Source organism: Colobus angolensis, unplaced genomic scaffold (assembly GCF_000951035.1).
Source record: "Colobus angolensis palliatus isolate OR3802 unplaced genomic scaffold, Cang.pa_1.0 Scaffold313, whole genome shotgun sequence".
Lineage (NCBI taxonomy): Eukaryota > Metazoa > Chordata > Mammalia > Primates > Cercopithecidae > Colobus > Colobus angolensis.
This window is the reverse complement of record NW_012116411.1, coordinates 1,451,913-1,472,932: the sequence shown is the minus strand read 5'-3', so window position 1 is coordinate 1,472,932 and position 21,020 is coordinate 1,451,913. Positions and strand designations below refer to the sequence as shown.

The window sequence follows — 21,020 nt, the reverse complement described above, 5'->3', positions numbered from 1 at the left end:
TTAAGATAAAATAAAAATTATATATATGAAGCAGATGTATTTCCATTAATCCTCAAATAGTAATGCTATTCTCCATAAAACACGGTGAAATCTCATCTTGTTATAGTAACATGGACGAACCTCAATTACATTTTGTTAAGAGAAATAAACCAGGCACGGAAATATAAACTGAATGATGTCACTCATTTGTGGAATCTAACACAAGATGATCGCACAGAGGTGAGGAGTAGAATGGTTACCAGAGGCTGGGGAGAATAGTGAAAGGGAGGTATGGGAGAAGCTGGTCATTAGGTACAAAGTTAGACATGAAAATAAGTTATGGTGTTCTATTACACAGCGGGGTGACTATAGCAAATAATGTGTTACGTATTTCAAGATAGTTAGAAGAAAATATTTGAGTGTTGATGTGGTTTGGATCTGTGTCTCCATTGAAGCTCATGTTGAATTATAATCCCCAGTGTTACAGGTGAGGTTTGGTGGGAGGTAACTGGATCACAGGAGTGGATTTCTCATGATAGTTTAGCACCATCCCCTTGGTGCTGGTCTCATGATAATGAGTGAGTTTTCATGAGATCTGGTTGTTTTAAAGTGTGTAGTGCCCACACCCCCATGACCTGTTGCTCCTGCTCTGGCCATGTGACATGACTGTTCCCTCTTTGCCTTCTACTGTGAATTCAAGTTTTCTGAGGACTACTTGGAATCCAAACAGATTCCAGTATCACGCTTCCAGCGCAGCCTGCAGAACTATAAGCCAATTAAACCTCTTTTCTCTATGAATTACCCAGTCTCAGTTATTTCTTTATAGCAACACAAGCATGAACTAATGCAAATGTGATCACCACAAATCATAAATGTTAAAAGTGATGAACATGCTAATTACCCCAATTTGATTATTATACAATATATACATGCATTTAAAACCCCCAACTGTACCCCATACATACGTATAATTATTACATGTCAATTATAAACAAAACTTTCGGAAATGATACAAAGTATTATACTGTGTAAAATGTCTTAGAATGCATTTAATAAGATGATTTCTACATTTATATACCCTTTTTATTGTCTTAAATCTTTTGTGAAACAGAGGGAGATAAATTGATGATACATGAATAGAAAGATAAATAAGTAGATATACAAATCATACATATAGACACATTATATATGCACATGCTACATAAATATGTGAAACATTGAGTCACTGAGATTATTACAAGCTTGAAGAATCTGCAATTACATATATTGATTTTAAGGATAAAATTATAAGCCATGTTTCTGAGTTGATAACATACTGAAAACTCTTAGGAAATATATCTTGTTCAAGGACCACTTCCCCTAATGTTTACATTGTTATTATAGAAAAAATGAGTTAATGCATACAAGTGTACACTCTATAAAGCACTAAAAATATGTGATATATACATTTATAAAGTAGAATATTTATGTTTGAAGATACGATTTCTAAGCTTAAAAACCACCACAAAAACATTAATATAGGATTATAGTGCTGATGCTGGGTAGACATTAGCAATATCTAAAGATATAATGTGTGTGTATATATATATTTATATGGTTGATATATATATAAATATATGACTGATATATTTTGATATATTTCTATTAATCCTCATATTCTAGAATAGACTTTTCATCTTAACACTGGATATGTTATATCAAAATTTTAAGAAAGGCTCCCAACAACCATTCCTTCAGAGTGTGAGTAGAATTTGTGAATAACAGGAGATAGCATTCCGCTAATATGCTACATTATGAAATACAATTGATCCGTAAGATAAAGACAGTATCTAGGTTGGTTGAATCTAACCATTTGAGAGCCATTTAGGAAACAAAGTTTTTCCTCAATTGATAGTGGTTAGGAAGCTGAAAAAAGATAAGACTGATTTAACTATAAGGACTCTATGAAATGTTTCAGGTTTGAAGATGTAGGGGGCGGTATTTGAGAAGGAATTTAGGCAGTTTCTAAGAGCAGAAAGCAGCTCATAGCTAACAGCAGGAAGAAAATAGAGATATCAGAACAGCCACAGAGAATTAAATTCCACCGGTTGAAATGTGCTTAGACACTGATTCCTTCTTTGAGTCTCCAGGTAAGACATATTTCAGCTGACAATTTGATCTTGTGAGACCCTAAGCAGAGGACCTAGTTAAACCTGTAAGCTTTTGAATTATAAAATTATGAGATTAAAAATGAGTATTGCTTTATGTCACTAATTCTGTAATAATTTGTTAAGTAGTAATAGAAGACTGACACATGCTCATTATAAAAATATCATTGGCTCTCTAAGATATTACTAGATCATACACATTTAATTAAGAATGACAATAAGAGATTAATTAAAGAGATGATAACGCAGAAGGCAAGTATTGCTGGTTGCCCAGTCATGATTTAAATTTTAATGTATGATGATAGAGTAAATGCATTAGATATTAATATTTTTATAAGCCACTATAGACTATAAAATGCTCAACAAAATATTATAGAATTAGAAATTATACTTTACTTATTAAACCATCACTTTTCAGGAAAACTTCCGTCGATATTCTCCTTAAGTCAGATAGTGAAGTAATCAGATCATAGAAATCCAAATTATGGAAGGCTCCCATCCCAGCTCCAGTGCCTTTATAATTTATCATTGTGTAAGATCGGTTAGAAACTTTCAGTCAAACTACTAATATTTTTGTAGTTTACCTTTTATAGTAGCTGATACTTAATAAAATTATTTCTTAAGACAAAAAATAGTGAAGACATTTTAAAAAGAGCTAAGCAAGAGCAACATGTTTAAATGCTTCTCTATATAGTACTAGTATTCATTTACTAATGGGGTAAGATCGTGAGTTTAGTAAAAATGTACTATGTCAGATATATCAATATGTTTATAAGTTTAAAAAAGCATATAGCTTTGTTTAAAATATTTTGTGTATGAGCAAACAATAAGTTTAAAAAATGAGAGAAAGACATGTAAAGTTTTGCAAATGATTTAACAAAAGTTACAGGAATGAAATGGAATTCAGGATTGCAGCTGATTCTCACAGATAAATGTTCAGACTCACCTTTTTTCCCTATCAGTCAATAAGTTACAACTACATGAAAAAAATAAAACAAATATTTTATTAAAGTGTAAAATCAATTGATTACTTTTAAAACTCCCAGCTAGATTTAGTCACTAATAATAAGTGAAAGTAAATATTAATCTTAGAATTTTAGAGAACATAAAACACAAGGTTCTCCTTTTGTTTTACCCCTTTAATTCCAAGTGCTCTTGGCTTCTTTATGATGTCACCTTTCAACATCACCAGTTTGAACTTACAATACTTAAGTCCTGGCAAGTCATAGGTGGGGAAAATGTCTCTCCCAAGATTGTAAGTCACATTTTATGTTTTAAAATAACTCAAATACTCGTTAGCTTTACATTTAATTTATTTAGTGTGAACAGATGTTAATTATATTATTATTGTGCCATTCATAAGCAAAAGATAATGTGTTTAAGCAGACAAGATTCTCAAGTGACATAATAGATTCTTTTTTTATTTATTTAAGATATCGTTAGTGCATGCATTTCAGTAAAATAGATACCTGGCTTTCAATAAGTCTTTTTTGTTTGTTTTTTTACTGTTAGTCTTACTTGGTTTTTTGTCACATTGCATTTTGGGTGATATAAAATAAAATAATTCATGATTTTCAGTCAGGGAACCACTTGGAAATTTCTGTGAATAATTTTTGTGTATATAATAGTGACTGAGGAATGTGACTGAATTTTAGAAGAGGCATATATCACAGTATTAACCTTTAGTAAAAATGGGACAGCTCTATCCAAATACGATCAGCTGAATACTAATTGTATCCCTCTTGCAAAATATTGAGTATGTGAAAGTATTTTGTAATGTAAAGCAGATAATCCAGACATGAGAAGTAAGTTATATGACAGTAGCTTACTTACGCTTAATCTATTCTGTGTCAAAATAAGGTAGGTAAAGAACACATTTCAATTCTGTAAACCTTTTTACAGAGGACATGCAACAAAGGTGAAGGAATGGAGTTTTGCAACATGAAGTGTGGGTGGGCCTTCATTTACCAGTCCTGTTAAAGGAAAGATAAAACATGAATATTGAAAATAAAATAGGCTTTCCATAGATGCTGGTGCCTACTTTGTTATAAAACAATCATTAAAGTATAATGTTTGGTAAAGGTTTAAATGCATTTGTCATGATTACTTTAGAAGCTGAGTAACTTGATGCCTACTATGCAGTAATCTGTGTTCTGGCACCTAATATGGCAGAATTACACTATATTTTCATTACTTTAAAATATACACTGTATTTTAATTACTTTAAAATATATAAGCACTGTAAAATATCGATGGTATTATTGTTATCATGAGCATCAAATAGCTTTCAGAGAACTTGACCACAATGGTTAAAAACCTCTTTTTGGTCTTATGGCTATTTTTTATGGTGTTATTCTAGTGTAATCCCAAAATTTAAGATGCAGAAAATTAATTTTCAACTCCATTTGTCTTTTCACTGAATTCTTCTAAGAATGGCAGAGCCTTAGTTTTGGACTTAACATTTCTGTGCCTATGGCTATCAACTTGTATCTGATAAAGCAAATTTTTCTGTTTGAACTCAGTTTTTCCCTTCCCACTTATTCCTTCTCTAATACTTTTGCTCTATCCATACCTGAGCTATACCATTTAATAGTTTCATCTCTTCTAGCCTTGGTCTCAAATTTAGGTTGTGTTAGTCAACTCAGCCCATTTCTAATGTTGAATAGAACTAAGATTTCTGAAACAAGTAGGAGAGGATATCACAAAGATTTGGTGTGAGATAGGGTATCTAAAAATATGAACATTTAAAATTCCAATATTAGCTTCCTGATCTCATATCTAATCTATATTTTACATTTTTCTCTCTATTGAGTAGCATTACTAAACTCATCTCTCACTATCTGGGTCTAGGGATTCACCTTGATGTAGAGAAGGGTTTATCAATCTTGGCACTACTCACATTGTAGTCTAGAACACTTTTTGTTGGAATAGAGGATTAGAGGGTCCTGGGGATAGGGGAGATCTAGCATTCTGTCCATAGTAAGATGCATTATAATATGTTTAACAGTACCCTTGGTCTCTACCAACTAGATGCCAGTATCATCACACACACATACAAACAGAGAACTGTGACAACCAAAATGTCTTCAGACATTGCAAAATGTTCTCTGAGTGAGGAGTTCAAAATAAACCCATGCTAAGAAACACTGCTTCAGAAAATGCTAGAGAACGATAGAGAATCTTACTACACACAGAGCCATTCCTCAGCCAGACAACAATCCTGGGGCAGTTGACCTTGGCTTTAGACAGAGACTCCTCTAGCAAATACAAGAAGAGTGGCGCAGGCTGCAGTCAGTTCCTAGAAAACTTTCTACCATGTCTTTTATAGTCTCCTTTTCCCTGCAGCTGATGCAGATCCCAAAAACCTAGTCTACTGGCAAGATATCTGGCAATATGCACACAAACAGGAGGTCTATGAACAACTCACATGTAACTGGGGGAGATATATCATTTAAATCCTTTGACTTTGAATTCACTATATATTTTTAAAACACATCTAAGCAGAGATACAGTTACAGGCAAGAGTAAAGACGGGTGTGTTTTGTATTTAGATTAAAATGTAATTCAGACTAAAAGGAAAAATACTCAGAAAAACAAACTTGGTTAAATGTTTACCCCTTAAAAAAAATTTTTTTTATACTGGTAGAATAGAAATAGATTTTTCTCTTAAGAAATAAAGTCCCCCATGTCTCTTGCATCTCTACTTTTTATTTAAGAAAATTTAATCCTAGTTTTCTAAGTTGCAAATACATTATATTCTACATGGTTGACAATGGGAAACCTTCTTTACCTCAGAACACGCAGTTACTGAAAATGATTTTGAAGCGATTGAATATATAAGCTTGAAATGAAGGTGGAATTTTAGTTTCTACATTCCATTTAATCTTGGTAAATATGAGGCACTAATTACTGTGTTTCCTTATATACATCCAGACACTTTAATTTAACCATTAGTCCTATTAAACAATAACAACAAACTTTTGACTTAATAATCACATTTTTCCCTCTTCATAGGCTAAGTCATTAAATTAGATCTTAGGGATTTAATTTAAAATTGTGAAAATACATTCACATTCATATACAATATCTCAAAATAAAAAAATAAGGGATACAATAACAGTTTACTTTTTAATATGACAGACTTTTGGGGTTTTTCAATAAGAATGTCAAAAATTGAATGTAAATGCACCCTGACCTAGATAATTACTTGACTGTACCAGAGACGGAAGGGAAGAGATGCTCTCACCAGCAAAGGCAGACTTAAAGAAAGAGTGGGAAAACGCTATCAAATCCAGAAGATCAAATTGCTTTAATCGCTTATCATACACATTTACATAGTGAGTAGGGGCAAGAGTATTTGGTTTATTGCTGTTTTGGTTCTTATAAATAATTCTCACTAAAAATACAAGAGGTTAAAATTTATTGAACTGTCACTAACTCTAAACTCATAAACACTAAGAAATATATAGAAAACGTTGATCACACAAAAAAGATACATTATGAGGGATTCCAGTCAATTCAGCTTGCTTTTCTCCAACCAGTGGCTGTCCAGTTACCACACAGAGTCTTGCTTATTTTTGAAATGAATAAAATAAAATTTTACTGTGTATGTGCTGGTATTTCTGGACTTCTTCTTTCAGTATAATATTTCTTTGTATTAATTAAAGTTTCCATATTGCACATACAAGTAATTGATTCCTTTAGATTGCTGAGAAGTATTCCATTACATTTATATAGCACACTTAGTTTATCCATTCCTTCATTGATGGACACCTGAGTTGCTTTTAGTTTGAGGGTATAGTGAATAAAATTGCTATGAACATTTTTGTCTATGTCTTTCTGTGGACTTTTACTTTTGTTTTCCTCCTTTTCTTTATTTCCTAGAGAAAAAGTTTTAATTCACTTATGCAGCTTTTATATGTATTTTAATAACTTGTTTCTGTATAATCTGCTTTTGTGTTATTTCAAGTTTTAATTAATTTTTCTGAATTTTATCTAATTTTCCTGGTATATAGAAATATACTTCATTTAAACTATTTATTATATAATCATTAAACAAGTATAATTCATTAAACTCTGTATCATATAAACTTATTACATTTGATTGGCAGCTTTAACAATTATTATTATAGACGTCACTGGATATCATATTTACCCAATTGTGTCCTCTACAAATAAAGACAATTTCACTTCTTCCTTTTCAATTTTAGTGCTTTTATTGTTTTATGAAAGAAAATACAATCTGGATTTAAATGAATATATACAGTAGCTTTATCTTTGTCTTGTTTTTGATTTTTAAGGAAAGACAGTTAATATTCCTCCATTAAGTTTGATTTTAAAAATAGGCATTATCTAGATGCATTCTATCCATCTGTGGACTATGTTCTCTATTGCTAGTTTTCTCAGAATTTTAAATTATGAATGCATATAACTACTTTCTTTCAAAAATTATTCTGCACATACTGAAATGATCAGATGATTTTTTTTACTTATTTTGTCAATTGGAATGATTGCATTGGTTGATTTTAGATTAAAGTGACCTCATATTCTGGAAAGTAAACCAGGTGATCATGATGTATTAGCAATTTTATATGTTTGTCAGTATGATTTTTTTAAATTTTAAAAAATTATGTGCCTATATTAATGAGGGATATTCATCTGTAATATGCATTTTTACTATTGATCTCAAAGGGATTTGGGTTATTTATATTAGCCTCAAAAATGCATTGGTACATACTTACTCCTCTACTTCTTTTCTCATACTATTTTCCTAGTTTCAATGGAGAGATTTAAAACATTGATTTTAAACATTTTTTATAATATAAAATATTAAAACTGTAAGTTATTTATAACTTTGAACTTTTAAGCAGTATTCTATAATTTTCATATATTATCTTATTGTTAAGTTGCTTCTCTTTAAATAGGTTTTCATTGTGATCCTTTTGGACCACTGGTTCTTTAAAAGGAGCTGTTTATTTTTCAAATATTTATATATTTTCTAGATAATTTTATTATTGATTTCAAATTCAATTGCTGGGTGATTAAATAATATGTCCTAGAAATTAAAGAAGAAATTAACAGATCATTCTAATGTACTATTTTGAAAATCTCAATTTTAGAAATGTTTCATGAACTTGAAATCTTTCCTCTTTGAGAGCATTTGGAATAATGCAGTTCATAATCATCGTTGGACATCAACATTTCTTCAGTAGTATATAAATGTACTTTGACTGGATCTGAATTTAGAGATTCAGATATGGTGGGGCAAGTAATTTAGTTGCATGTACTCAGTTTTAGATGATAGGCTAGATAACTTATTGGTGAAAACATTAAATATTATTCAGCTAATACAAAATTTTATAGCATGAAAAAATGTACCACGTTTTATGCTGCTAGCTTCATTCTTTAGTCAAGGTATCAAAACACTGCTTTTCTATGCTTAAACCTTAGGTTTTACACACTGTCAAATAAACACCACGTGTGTTTGTATATGAGCACATAAGCCTCAAACTCACTCATGACCAAGGATGGCTCTGTATCCAAAATAAAATGAAACAATGCAAAATAATATTTCTCTAATAGATCTTAGGATTTGTCTTCATCACCAATAAATAAAAATTGGATTGTAAAACACTCCTTCATGGGAACAAGCATGTTTAGATAGTAATAAAACAAATGGGAACCTATAAATGGAAAACAATTTGCAATATAGTTTTTTTTCAGATTTTCTTTAAAAAGTAATAAAATTCCTTATGAATTTTTGTGGTGCACACTGACATATACACATGCACACACAAATTCATGGGTGCACACATATGCCATTTAATAATTTGGATTTGGTGAAGTTTTGAGTATATTTTGAGGATACGCTTTTACACAAGCATAGTGTTTACAAAGTGATACCTTTTTTCAAATTCAATTGCAAGAGAATTTGGAGCATGAACTGGGAAAAATAATTCAATTGTGTTTTTGTAATTTTTTAAATGTATATTTTCATATGTGCAATTTGTTTACACACACATATATAAACAAATTGTACATCTGAAAATGTACACACATATATTTGTGATCCATATATGTATACATAGTTTGTTTGACCGACCATTATTTAGTACTGTTGTAGTTTGAAAACACATTTGCTCATCTCTATTATCCTGGAGATGAAGTAATCTTATATAACAAAAGATATCTGAGATTGTAAAATAGTTCTCTAGTTGTTGGTTGCCAGTACTGAAGTATATTAATGACAATTTAAAACAGTGATTTTATATAAATTAACTAAAACCTTTCTTTTTAATTTTAATAGCCAAAGAGTAAACTTTGGGCCATATGATAATTACATTCCAGGTAAGAAAGCATTCAATATGTATTGCAAAACATGTGTGCTTAATTTTATGGTAAGTATTATCCTCCATTCAAAGTGATAAAGCAAACATTGCCATGAAATAAAATTGATAATTACCTTTCTTACAGGCACAGTGAACACCTTTTACATATATTTTGCTTTGTTTTGAATCCAAAGAAGTTTAAGTAAATATGTTCAGTATATGAAAGCCAGAAATAGTTACATGTTAGAATTCATACAATCAGATAATCTTACAGTTGAAAAGCAATGTAGAAATTGGATAAATAACTTCTTGTTATTTAGAAATTTCCTGTAAGTCAGGAATTTCTTCTACAACATTCCTGATAGATTATATCCAGCTTATAATTGGCCCCAAATTTCTTTACTAGACAAGGCAAAAGCACTTGATTTTGAATAACTTCAAATATCAAGTACTTTCCCCTCAGATACTAAGTTTAAATATAATTTTCTTCTGTACATTTTTCCCATTGTTCCGATTTTCTTTAGAAAACTCATAGAAATGTCTATTATTTCCACACATTAATGCTGCATGTATCTAAATACAATGATGAAATCTCTCCTTGGTCTCACTGGTAAATTAAATATCTTTAATCATTTCTCTTATAGTTTCCAGATTACTTCACCCACCCAGTCACCATTCTGTAGACATTTTGTCAATTTCCATTACAAACTATGTTACCTATAAAATGTCATTCTTGGGTGTATAGAATTTACTTTTTTTTTTTTTTTTTTCTGGACACAGAGTCTCGCTCTGTCGCCCAGGCTGGAGCCCAGTGGCGTGATCTCGGGTCACTGCAAGCTCTGCCTCCCAGGTTCATGCCATTCTCCTGCCTCAGCCTCCCGAGTAGCTGGGACTACAGGCGTATGCCACCACGCAGCTAATTTTTTGTATTTTTAGTAGAGACGGGGTTTCACCGTGTTAGCCAGGATGGTCTCGATCTGCTGACCTTGTGATCGGCCCGCCTCAACCTCCCAAAGTGCTGGGATTACAGGTGTGAGCCACCGTGCCCGGCCGCATTTACTCCTGTACTTTGGAAAGTTATTACTAATTAAGGGGATCTTAAGCCTTAGCACTTAGATTAAATCATGTATTTACTGAATATTTATGCCGCCATTGTGCTAAGTACTGTGGGAGCTACAGAAGCAGTTAACTTATTTTCTGTTATTAATAAAATTGTATGCTAACGAAAAACATAAAGCAAATACCTGGACTGGAAGAGACAGATTTAAAAGGAAGCAGTAAAACTGAATCTTTCCATTTATATTATAGCTTTGTTAGTTTTGCAATGACTACTTAACACAGTTATCTGTGAAACTGCTCAAAATAGAAAAATCAATGTTTATTTCCTCATATTGATAACAGAAAATTGCAAACATTACCAAACAAATGAAGTCATAATTTGAATCACTTGTTTATTCATTTACATGATATATGTTGCACGTAATGCCATTTCAGCTCTGATGAAATTCTATTCACTCCAAAATGTGTGTTTTGTCTTCCTTATTTTAGTCAGTGAATTAAGCAAAAAATCATGGAATCAGCAACACTTTGCCCTGTTATTTCCCAAACCACAACGGCCAGGAACCAAAAGGAGATCAAAACCTTCTCAAATACGGGACAATACGGTTCCTGTAAGCATTGGAAAGATTATATAATTATCAGTAATAAGTAATAACTTAGTAATAATTATAACCACAGTAAGTAATTATAATTAATCTTAAGTAATCACTGAGTAGTAAGCTTGTGAAATCGTGTATAGTTGTATGTGTTATAGATCAAAGCTGACCAACAAGTTTCTGCAATGATGGGAATATTTATCTCTGAGTCCAATGAGGCTATTAAATACTTGAAATGAGGCTAGTGCAACTGAGGAATTGAATTTTACATTTAAATCACATTGAATTAAAGTAAATTCACATGTGGCTATGAAATGCCCTATTGAACAGCACAGTTAGAGGTAATTCAATGTCTACCACTTAAAGAAAGTAGATATGTTTTATTTGCATTTGACTGTATAGAGTTGCCCCCTTTATTTCACATTAGCTATTTTTTCAGTAACCCCATATTATAAAAATTGTTTCCAAGAAGCACAAAAATATGGAGTTCCTGATATTAGAGTTAGTATGAACATTCAGGAAATGTTCTACAGCTGGAGAAACCCCTAATTTAAGTCATGGGATTACATTATACCTTTAATGCTTCCTCAGTTATGTAACATGGAATTCAGGATCCAGAGTATTGGAAAATAAATATTTCCCAATGTTTCTGGAGTCAACATGGGATTTGCATACGTTCAAAGAAAAGTTTTCACAAAATAAATGTATCATTAACTTGTTTATTTTTAAAAACGTAACCCACTAGTTGTGAACAAAGTTCTTGTTCATTTTTTCCTTGCTGAGTTTATTTTTTTTCCATTTTTGTTAATATTTGTACAAAGATTAGCTATTTTTGCCATTGAGTTTTGTACATATTTAATTCGAAGCTGAAAACAAAATGCACAATTTCTCTCAAATTAACATTCCCTGTTATAGATTTCATCATTTCAGTTACCAATCTGATGATACTCAATTTGTGTCTGCCAAGCAACAGGAGTTTCAGGCTTTTATCTTTATCCATGAGTAGCATTCTAAATTCCAGAGACTCTGAAAATGAAAGCAGACTAACATATGTCTCAACCTGAGACTATTAGATATTAGAGAATAGTTTCTGATATACCTAGAAATAGAAGGTGGGCAAGATATTCCAAGAATTCTCAAGAATATAGAGTTAAAAAAGCCTCCTATGATTGTGAAGATACGCCATGAGTCTACCAATTTGAACCTAAAATCCCGAGGGAACTATGAAGATCCTATAAACTGAAAGTAAGTACCAAATGAGGCATGATTATTCACTAGTTTAAAAAAGGGATGAAAATTTTAAAAAAATAAAATAAAATAAAGGATGAAATCTCAAACTTCCCCATTTTTTAACAAAAGCTAAAATCTTTTTACGGTTGAAGTTAAAATATATTTGGGATATGCTAATAAAAACTGTGTTATTCACCCGCAAGTTGTTCATCATTATTGTAACCAATCTTTCAGATAATTGATGAAGAACAATTTAGAGGAAGTCGTAGACAACCATTATGGATGTACCGTTCTTTAATGAGAATTTCTGAGAGACCATCCGTTTATTTAGCTGCCAGGAGGCAGCCTCTCAAACCAACTCATGCTGCCAAGGTGGATTCTAAAGCCACAGGTGGAGAGAACTTACTGCTTTTGTATTATCTCTGTAATTCTCTGATTAGGTTTCTATTAGAATTTTATCAAGTTTGGATTTTCTCATTTTAAGAAATGTTTAAATATTTATTCCCAGAGATTGGTAAAAAAGGTGAAGACAAGACAACACAGAAGGGCACAACAGATTCAGAATCAGAATTAAAACAAGGAAAAAAAGATTCAAAGGAAGGCAAGGATGAAGAGAAAGGAAAAGATGAAAAGCTAGATGCAAAGAAAGATAGCAAAAAGGGTAAAAAGGCTGCAGAGAAGGGCAAAGACTCAGCTACAGAATCTGAAGATGAAAAAGGAGGTACAAAGAAAGATAGCAAAAAAGGCAAAAAGGATTCAAAGAAGGGCAAGGATTCAGGCACAGAAATAGAAGCTGTAAAAGCAGATGAAAAGAAGGATAAGGATGGAAAAAAAGATGCAAACAAAGGTGATGAATCGAAGGAGGCCAAGAAGGATGCAAAGAAAGATGCAAAGGAGAGTAAAAAAAGTAAGAAAGATAAGAAGCCCAGTAGTACAGACAGTGACTCAAAGGATGATGTCAAGAAAGAGTCTAAGAAGGATGCCAAGAAAGTTACTGACAAAGAATCTGCTGATTCAAAGAAGGATGAAAAGAAAGATGCAAAGAAGGATGCAAAGAAAGATGAAAAGAAGGACGCAAAGAAGGATGCAAAGAAGAAGGGCAAGTAGGCCTTGGATTTGAATTCGCACTGCAAGAATAATTCAAAAGCATATCTGATGAAACAATAGTGGTAGTCTGCAACTGAATGTGTGAAAAAACAAGAGGGTTCAAAGAATTAAATAATTTTTAAAAGGTAGTAAAGAAGGATACAAAGGAGAACTCAGAAGAGATTTATAAAAATGTATAAGAAATATGTTAAGAAAAATTAAGGGAGGATCCATTGAAAGGCTTGAAGAATATCATATACTTAAATTTGGGGATATGAAGGATTCAATGAATGATCTCTAGAAAGATTTAAAGAATATTCAGATAAGGATGTTGAAGATAATGACATTAAATCTATGGACACACACACACAGTTTAATGAAGGCTTAAAAAATCCAAGGAGACAGATGTTGTATCTATAGATTTAAAATAATCTCAAGCTGCATCCACAGATTTAAAGAAATATAGGAGCCATGAAATGAAGTTAAACAGCTTGTAGAAAGTCTGCTCTCAAGTAAATGTAGCATTCCTTTGAAAAAAAAAAAGAAGTAAAAGAAAAGAAAAAAATGTATTACCGCCTGATGAGCCTACATCTTTCTTCCTGAAGTTTAAACAACCACAAGCATGTTTACGGTTGTTGGATGTCCCACTTCCAATCCAAAAGAAACACACTTGGTAAGTCAATTTTCTTTTATTTTAAGCCAGATTGAATTAATTCTTGTCTTTTTCATTTTTGTGGGTACATAGGAGATGTAATAATAATTGAACCAAATTATAACTAGATAGGAGGAATAAGTTCAAAAGATCTATTGTACAGCATGGTGACTATAGTTAATGACAATATATCATATTCTTGAAAAATGCTAAGAGAATGAACGTTGTGCTTTCATTGCATAAATGATAAACATGTGAGATGATGCTTATGTCAATTAGCAAGATTTCAGGATTCCACAATGTATACATGCTTCACGACATCATTTTGTACACGATAAATATGCTTTTACTGATCAAATTAAAATAAATAAATTTGAAATAATAAAAATCAAACCAATGTAAAGGTTCAAATTGACACTATTCTTATATTATCTCTGTAGTTTTCTGATTACATTTCTTTTAGAATTTTATGAAGTTTGGACTTTCTCATTTTAAGAAATATTGGAAGAACATGGAGAGACAACCAAATAAATAAAGCTTTAAAAAGTGTCCATGGAAAGGTTAAGGAAATCTCTTATTAGAGAGAGGTTACTAGCTTATTATAGATGATATTATTACCAATTAAGCATCCAAAGTTTTAAAACAGAAAATAGCAACCAATTTATTTTGACTGAAAGAAGGATGAAAATCAAAATTGTCTATTACTGACAAGAACAAATTTAAATGAGGCATATGAAAGAGCTACTTGATAAATGGCTAAATACTTCACAAAACTAAATTAACCAGAATTTAACAGAGTGTAACAAAGAATATATATATATATAATATAATATTTATTTAGATGTAGAAACAATTAACTTGCTGTCTTTAAAACTATATTATTAAACTCTGTTGTGACCCGTAAGTCCTATTGATTTGAGGAAAAATAAAAAGCAATGTTAAGCAAAATACAATATCCTTGAACTTCTCAAATAATGACAATTCATTTATTCTGATTTAACATTTTCTTAAATACATTCAATGTTGTTGCAGAACTTGCTAAATGATTTTCTCTTCTCTTTATTCGTCCTGACATAAACTATGGATGCAACATAAAGCTTCTCTTGGACATTAAAGAAAGGGTCTCCTATTCTGTATGTTCTCAAGAGCTAGCTTCCAAGGAACAATAAGGAATAATTGCTTTTCTTTATCATTCAGCATTGGGTCCTGTCCCTCTTGCATCAACTACTAAGAGTCAGTGGTTATTGTAACTCATGATCTGCCAGGTGATCACACCTTATAAGCCTGGGTCAGCTATAATGCCAGAGAGCTTCAAATCCTGGCCCTTTGTTCCCCTCCCCCTCCCTCAAGGAAACTGCTCATCATCTTCCTCTGCTTATAGTAACATTATACACTTGTTCCTTCTCTGTAAAATGCAGTTCTCCTAGAACATCGCATTGTTGACTCCTTGAAAATATTAATTCTCAGCTTATATTTTATATTTGCAGATATTTTTAATAGACGAATTTATTTTTTGACACAGTGTCTCTCTCTGTTGCCCAGGTTGAGGTACATTGGTGTGATCATGGCTCATTGCAGCCTCAACTTCCCCAGGTTCAGGTGATTCTCTCACCTCAGCCTCCCCAGTAGCTGGGACTACAAGAGCTCTTCACCATATCCAGATAATGTTTGTATTTTGTAGAGATGGGTTTTTTTCCATGTTGCCCAGGCTGGTCTCCAATTCCTGGGCTCAAGCAATCTACCTGCCTCAGCCTCCCCAAGTGCTTGGATTAGAGGGGTGGTACTATCAAAGACTAGGTGTTAATAATTACATCATGGAGAATGGGGTAATCACCTCTTCAAACATTTATCCTTTGTGTTAAAAACAATACAAATATACTCTTATAGTTATTTTTAAATGTACAATTAAGTTATTATTGACTATAGTCACTCCAATATGCTATCAAATAGTAGGTCTTATTCATTATTTTCTAATTTTTGTGCATTAACTATTCTAATCTCTCCTTCAATTTCCCACTACCTTTTCCAGACTCTGATAACCATCCTTCTACCCTCTACCTCCATGAGTTTGTTTAATTTTTAGATACAACAAATGAGAGAGACATGAAATGATTCTCCACATCTTTGCTAACACTTTTATCTTTGTGATAATAGCCAATTTATATATATATATATCACTTATATATACAAACATACATATATGTACACACATATATAGGTATATATATACACACACATACATATAGGTATACACATTCAATTTATTACATTATACATGTATGTGTATATATATATACACACATCAATATAGCAAAATATAAGATAACATTTAAAATAACGTGTATCATTTTCAGTGGCATCAAAAATATGCAATAATTTTATTATCACTAAATGATGTCTACTTATTCAAACTTATTTTCATGAGAAATCAATACAATTAATCTTAAACAAATAAGAATTACTGAAAAAGGGCACAGAAGTTATAGGTTATATACCAAGTTGATTATGTACCAAGTGAAAAGTCTTATACAAGATTACTTTATAATCAAGAAAATGCTTATAAAAGCAGTGGCAAAATTCAAAATTATTGCATAATTATAATCATATTCAAGTTATCTCCCAAATGCTTAATCCACAAAATATTTTTTAAGTTAAAATCACAGCAGCAGCAAAAATGACTACTATTTATTTACTACTATTTGCTAAACACTTTCCTCATATTATCACTTAATTCTCACAACAATCCTAATATATCTCCATTTAACTGAAACTCAGAAAGTTTAAGTAACAATAAATTTGCACAGATAGTGCAAAATTAGAATTTGAAGCTGAATGAATCTCATATGATACCCACATTTAGACTGTGGTTATGTAGTGTAATTGTGGATTTGGGAGAATTTTTCTTTAGCACCACAGGTTCAGTTTCTTCATATCCTATGTATCTTTATTTGCAAAAATGTATAGTTATGTTAAAATTACATAAAATTATACTATTTGTTTAAGGATCTACCACAGAAGTTGAGGAGGCAGTTGTTCTATTCATAATTGCTCACCATCAGCCTCTCCTGCTACTGCTGCTTCTACTCTCTATACACTTTGTGTCTGCTCAGTAAGTATTGCACATTGCTTGGTAATTTACATTAGTTGTATTTGCAGGAATGTGCTGTATTGAACAAATATGGAAATTAAAAATGTGCATTAGAATCCTAGATCAACCATTATGTAATAATAAAAAGGGACTGAGAAGCAGGATGTAAAACATTAAAATCAAAGAAAAGTGGAAGAATACTAGTGTACACCTAAGAATATTGATTCTAGAAACCATTAGAAAAAATAATAACTAGATATAAGATTATCTGCTAATGATTAGTAATGTTTTCTAACCCCTCCAACATAAGGACTCCCTTGGTATATATGCATTGAGAGAGTGACAGTTAACACTGAAACATATGTATGCATGAATACATACATGCATGTACACACATACAAATAAAAGACTGCATTTTTATTTTATTATTTTTGCACCAAGAGAACAATATGCATTGTTCTCCATTATTTTCTTTTGTGAATTAAGCTGTTTAAGGATTTTGTTTCCCCCTTCTGTTTGCTTAACTTTTAGAATAACTTTAAAACATAGGTTTTTCAAGTACTGGGAGACATGAAATAGTTATATTTCATAAAAAATGTTTTATATCTAACATTGTCACATAGCTTTGATGGCTAAGTAACTTACTGAATTTTGGTACTTTAGATTGAGGAACTTAAGCAATTTCTATAGGAAAGGTAACATTCTGTAATGGTACTTGAAACCTGATGAAACCACATGAGTGACAAAAATGGGGTCCAAGTGAAGCTAAACGATTTTGAAAAATGGGGGAGGGAGGGATGGCTAAGAGGATAAGGCACTATTAATACAATTCCAAAACAGCTCAATTTTGCAAGAGATGGCAAACTCCAAAACCATTGCTCTGTGGGTTTATACAGTAAAGTTTTCTAAAGTTTATGAAGTAAACAGAAAAGTTTGCCTCCAGAGAAAAAGGTGTTAGTCTAAGGGTAATAAACATCCTAAACTTATATGCAAGTGTTATAGTGATTTGCATTATTTTTTATACAAAGTTTGGCCTATTTAAAAAGTGAGAGTCCAGGAAAAATATGAAAGGAATCTTGAAAATGACATTACTCCATTCTCTTTGCAACATATATCTTTGTCAAATCACAAAGTAATAACTTACTAATACTTAGATCACAGATCATTCCCCCCCACCCACCGGGTCCTTTTTTTTTTTTTTTTTTTTTTTTCTCTAGTCTCGCTCTGTTGCCCTGGCTGGAATGCAGTGGCATGATCTCAGGCTTACTGCAACCTCCACCTTCAGGTTCAAGTGATTCTCCTGCCTCAGCTTCTCTGGTAGCTGGGATTACAGGTATGCATCACCACATCCAGCTAATTTGTTATCTGTTTCATTTTTGTTCTGTTTTTTAGAGATGTGGTTTCACCATGTTGGCCAGGCTGTTCTGAAACCTCTGCCCTCAAGTGATCTGCCCACCTCGGCCTCCCAAAGTGCTGGGATTACAAGCATGAGCCACCGTGCTCTGCCGCTAATGCAGGCAAATATATGAGGCAAATATATACAGCCCCTGGTCTCCTTTCAGTCATTTAGTATTTTTATATGGTGTTCCTTCAGGTCTATTTTTTTAACCATTGGATCAATACCTCATTAGTAGATACACCAGATTAAATAATTCTGGTGTTTTGAACGTACCGAATATGGTCCCTGAAGACACCCACTAATTTCTAAGGGAGCATAGTTCCATTTTAAGCCTCGTATATAGTTTATGACAGTTTCTATAGTTTTTCTTTTTTAAATGATTCCAATGTAAGTTCTTCCCTTAGCATAATCTGAGCCCTAATCCATAATAAAATAAAATTGCTTGTGTAAATGAAGTAAAATATGAACAAAAGTATTGTGGAAAGTATCCAGTGATAATATCTAAATAATGATTGAGTTTTCTTATCAGGCTGAACTATTTGGCAAACATAGAAACCTACTCCAGGCATTAAATATGTTCAATAATCAATTTTATAGTTATTAACGTTATTATACATGGTAATTTTTTATAGTTTCTCAATTATTGGATACAAAACAAAATAGCTGCCATAGTCATCACATTTGCAGTTTTATGGCAGGCAAAATCAAATATTTTCAGGGTATGTATAGAGAGGATACGTGAGTAACAAATCACTGTATGGTTTAGTTTGACATTGGGATAAAAAAAGTTAAATTTATATAAAAAACATAAACTTTGAAAGTACATTTCTGTTGATTGGAAAAAAAAGATAAGGGTATGATTCTATTGATAGCAAGATTGAGAACCTTGATATAATTTAATATATTTAATATACAAATATGTTTCATATATTATATACTTAATATACATATATATTAAAACATATATTGTGTATATTATATAGTATATAAAATATACAATGTATATAAAATATATATTATATATAAAATATATATTATATTTAAAATAAGACTCCTTCAGTCAATTTTAACATAAATCACCTTTAAAGAATTTCTCTTGAGTGTTCCTTGGAATCTCTACTTGACCAGCACTTCACCTTTCAGAGTAGCTCGTTTTTGTCTATGACTAATATTGCCTTTTAGAAAATGTCTTTTAGGAAAGTTTACCTTTTAGAAAATGTCTTTCTTACATCTAGTTATAAACTCTGCCAATGTATCATCTAACCTACTAGTGTCATACCTTGCTTTGTCACCAGAATACAAATATCTATTCCACTATTCCACTGCAACCAGATAAGATAGAAAGACAGAAACTAATCTCATCTGCTAATTCCCATTAAGGCTCAGATCTGGAAATCATATATCTACCTAATTATATATATATATGTGTGTGTGTATATATATATATATATGTGTGTATATATATATATGGCTGCAATATTATATAGTTATATCACATTTTGGCATTAAACAGGATGGGAAAATTTTTGCAATCTACCCATCTGACAAAGGTGTATTATCCGGAATCTACATGGAACTTAAACAAATTTATAAGAACAAAACAACCCCATCAATAAGAGGGCAAAGGATATGAACAGACACTTCCTCGAAGACATTTATGCAGCCAAAAAACATATGAGGAAAAGCTCATCATCATTGGTCATTAGAGAAATGCAAATCAAAACCATAATGAGATACCATCTCATGCCAGTCAGAATGGTGATTATTAAAGAGTCAGGAAATAACAGATGCCGACAAGGCTGTGGAGAAATAGAAACATTTTTACACTGTTGCTGGGAGCATAAATTAGTTCAACCATTGTGGAAGACAGTGTGGTGATTCCTCAAGGATCTAGAACAAGAAGTATCGTTTGACCCAGCAATCCCATTACTGAGTATGTATCTAAAGGGTTATAAATCATTCTACTATAAAGACACATGCACATGTATATTTATTGCAGCACTATTTACAACAATAAAGACTTGGAACCAACCCAAATGCCCATCAATGATAGACTGGATAAAGAAAATCTGGCACATATTCATCATGGAATACTATGCAGCCATCAAAAAGAATGAGTTCATGTCCTTTGCAGGGACATGGATGAAGCTGCAAGCCATCATTCTCAGCAAACTCACACAGGACAAGAAAAAACACCACATGTTCTCATTCATAAGTGGGAGCTGAACAATGAGAACACATGGACACAGGGAGAGGAATATCACACCCCAGAGCCTGTCAGGGGTCAGGGGCAAGGAGAGGGAGAGCATTAAGACAAATACCTAATGCATGTGGGGCTTAAAACCTAGATGGTGGGTTGGTAGGTGCAGCAAAACACCATGACACATGTTTACGTATGTAAGAAACCCGCACGTTCTTCACATGTATTCCAGAATTTAAAATAAAATAAAAATAAA

At 32.0% G+C, this 21,020-nt stretch overlaps 1 protein-coding gene across 1 annotated transcript; it reads left to right on the top strand.

Annotated features, from left to right (window-relative positions):
• Positions 1–3,294: 3,294 nt before the first annotated feature.
• CYLC2 (cylicin, basic protein of sperm head cytoskeleton 2) lies at positions 3,295–13,446 on the top strand. The gene is made up of 5 exons (XM_011951000.1): positions 3,295–3,381; positions 9,433–9,473; positions 11,003–11,124; positions 12,574–12,730; positions 12,848–13,446. The coding sequence occupies exons 1-5, from the start codon at positions 3,365–3,367 to the stop codon at positions 13,444–13,446; spliced, it is 936 nt and encodes a 311-aa protein (XP_011806390.1). The 5' UTR covers positions 3,295–3,364.
• Positions 13,447–21,020: the final 7,574 nt, after the last annotated feature.

What these genes read in the sequence shown, in the direction of transcription:
- CYLC2 (XM_011951000.1), top strand. An exon ending in TACGGGACAATACGGTTCCT is followed by an intron (nt 11,125 to 12,573) that starts GTAAGCATTGGA and finishes CCAATCTTTCAG; the next exon opens with ATAATTGATGAAGAACAATT. An exon ending in GGTGGATTCTAAAGCCACAG is followed by an intron (nt 12,731 to 12,847) that starts GTGGAGAGAACT and finishes ATTTATTCCCAG; the next exon opens with AGATTGGTAAAAAAGGTGAA.